Raw genomic sequence first — 2,500 nt, 5'->3', positions numbered from 1 at the left:
AGTTAGACTTTTTTATGCCTACGGAGGAAGAAAAAAATGATTTGGTCTCGGACAAACTTAAAAATCTATTGTGAAGAAAAGCGAGACATAGTGAGGAGGTCACCAACCCTGAAGCTCGTTAGCGTGTCTCAGCCCGGGAAAGGGTTTGTTCTCCAATTCCAGACCAATGAATACGAGCGGTACCACTGGATTACAGCCTCTGGGGGGCGCTGCACATTATGAGTCTGCATCTCTGGTGATTGGGTTGTGTTTTATTTACATTTTAATGTTTTTCTCATGTTATAAGACAAATATTGATTGTGAACTGCTCCAGATGTTGTAGGTGCACAGTTGTGGTTGTAGTGTAGAGGTTTGGAGTCTTAACTTGGTTTGTTGCTTTTCACCAAATCAGCCTCAGTATGATCACTGCAGTGGGTGTCACTAATTAGACTGTGTGTGTGTGTGTGTGTGTGTGTGTGTGTGTGTGTGTGTGTGTGTGTGTGTGTGTGTGTGTGTGTGTGTGTGTGTGTGTGTGTGTGTGTGTTTTAGTCGTTGGAGAGTACCCGGCGTATGCTGCAGCTGGTGGAGGAGGTGAGTTTGGTTACCCACACACACACACACACACACACACACACACACACACACACACACACACACACACACACACACACACTTAATATTTATTTGGAGGAAACTGCAGAGCACAGAGAGCTTGTGTCTGAAATGTATTTCCTTAATGAATAATCTGAAAATAAGATTTATTCCTTTTTTTTAATCACTACAGTTTTTGCAATTTATACAGTATTTTATCGACTTAAATGCTCAATTCTAAAGATTCCTATGAATTCTACATGAGAACATTTTGAATTCCAGGTTTTTATGAATGATTTAATATATAATAATCTTTGCTGCTCTGATTTCTCCTGAAGAAATCGTTCAGTGAAACAGAAATCTCATGTAAGATCTGTGATTTCAGCTCCTGGAGTGTAATAATGAAATGACGTGAGAGTGTGACGAGGTAACGAGGATCATCTGGTCTATTTAGGTTGATAGAGCTTTATTGTCCTCAGGGGAATTATTGGACACACACACACACACACACACACACACACACACACACACACACACACATTTCCGCTTTGCTGTGTTTATTGCTGTAATCTAATTTTAGACTTCACTTTGTGCCACTTGACTGGTTTTTCATAATAAAGTTCAGAGACCCTCTCAGACCAAACACTCCTGCTTTTATTCAATAAACTTTATTTAAACTTTAATAAATTCACTTCATCCTCATGGGGATGATCAGTTGCTTAGCATTCTGACTGTCATCATCTTCAACATGACATATGGAAAACAGAATTAGAGAGAGAGAGAGAGAGAGAGAGAGAGAGAGAGAGAGAGAGAGAGAGGGAGGAGGAGGACAGAGGAGGATCTTCAGAGTGATCTGCAACAGCAAACATTTGTACTCTGTTTTATTTGAGATATTTTCAATGTTTTTTCTTAGACTCGTTCTAACAAAGCAAACGTGTCTGCAGTTTCAGTTCCTTTTACATCCACTAGAGGGATGTGTGTATGTGTTTACTGTAGCCTGTAGCATCTAACTGATCATTAACACTATAAACATAATGTATGTGATTTATATCCATTTTATTTCTACATTCAATCTTTTTTCCCGAAGTGGGAACATAAAAACACAGGCTTTCAGCACAGAGTTTCACCAGAGGAACAAACAAAGAACCCTTTAGTGTAAATGTTTGTATTTCAATACCTGATTATGTTTTCTTCTCCTTTCTCTCCTTCTGTGGTTCTCCTGTTCTCCTGTATCAGAGTAAAGATGCAGGTATCAGGACTCTGGTTATGCTGGATGAACAGGGAGGTAAGAATCTCACAGAAGCATGTTTCCCGAATAAGAACAGAACGTGGTGGTGATTAATCACGTCTATTGCTAGAGGATCTTCATCCTACAGTCGAAATCGGACGAACACACACACAAACACACACACACACACACACACACACACACACACACACACACACACACACACACACACACACACACACACATTAACGAAGATAATCATTAATTAGTGATTATCACTGTGTTTGTTCTGAGTACTGATAATGAACTGTTCCTCTGCAGATGTTTAATTACAGACTGCACACATCTGTAGATTTGCACAAAGTATTGGCACCCCATATATTGCATTTAATTCCAGAACAACTGGAGCGTATTGAGGAGGGAATGGATCAGATCAACAAGGACATGAAGGAAGCAGAGAAGAACCTGACAGACCTGGGAAACCTGTGTGGACTCTGCCCCTGTCCCTGTAACAAGTACCTCATCACCTTTTACTCGTTTTATTGTCTTCAGCTAATCACACTGATGTCCTGCAGTGATATCGATTCCCGTTCTCAGTAGTCATTAATGCACTGGTACACAGGCCACTTCCTGAAAGATACAAATATCATTAAAACACCAGTGTGAGGTGGAGAAGGAGCTGTATGGATAAAGAAGAGACAG

General features: G+C 40.2%; 1 protein-coding gene across 1 annotated transcript in view; it reads left to right on the top strand.

The window, feature by feature from the left end:
• snap25b (synaptosome associated protein 25b) overlaps positions 1-2,500 on the top strand; it is a 12,197-nt gene that overhangs the window by 7,365 nt on the left and 2,332 nt on the right. Inside the window, exons 3-5 of the mRNA XM_083551149.1 lie at positions 529-570; positions 1,807-1,855; positions 2,196-2,313. Of these exons, the coding sequence (XP_083407275.1) occupies positions 529-570; positions 1,807-1,855; positions 2,196-2,313 (209 nt within the window). The remainder of the gene's footprint in view (positions 1-528; positions 571-1,806; positions 1,856-2,195; positions 2,314-2,500) is intronic.

The sequence above is a fragment of the Silurus aristotelis genome, assembly GCF_946808225.1.
Source record: "Silurus aristotelis genome assembly, chromosome: 9".
Lineage (NCBI taxonomy): Eukaryota > Metazoa > Chordata > Actinopteri > Siluriformes > Siluridae > Silurus > Silurus aristotelis.
This window is presented reverse-complemented; position numbering and strand designations above follow the sequence as displayed.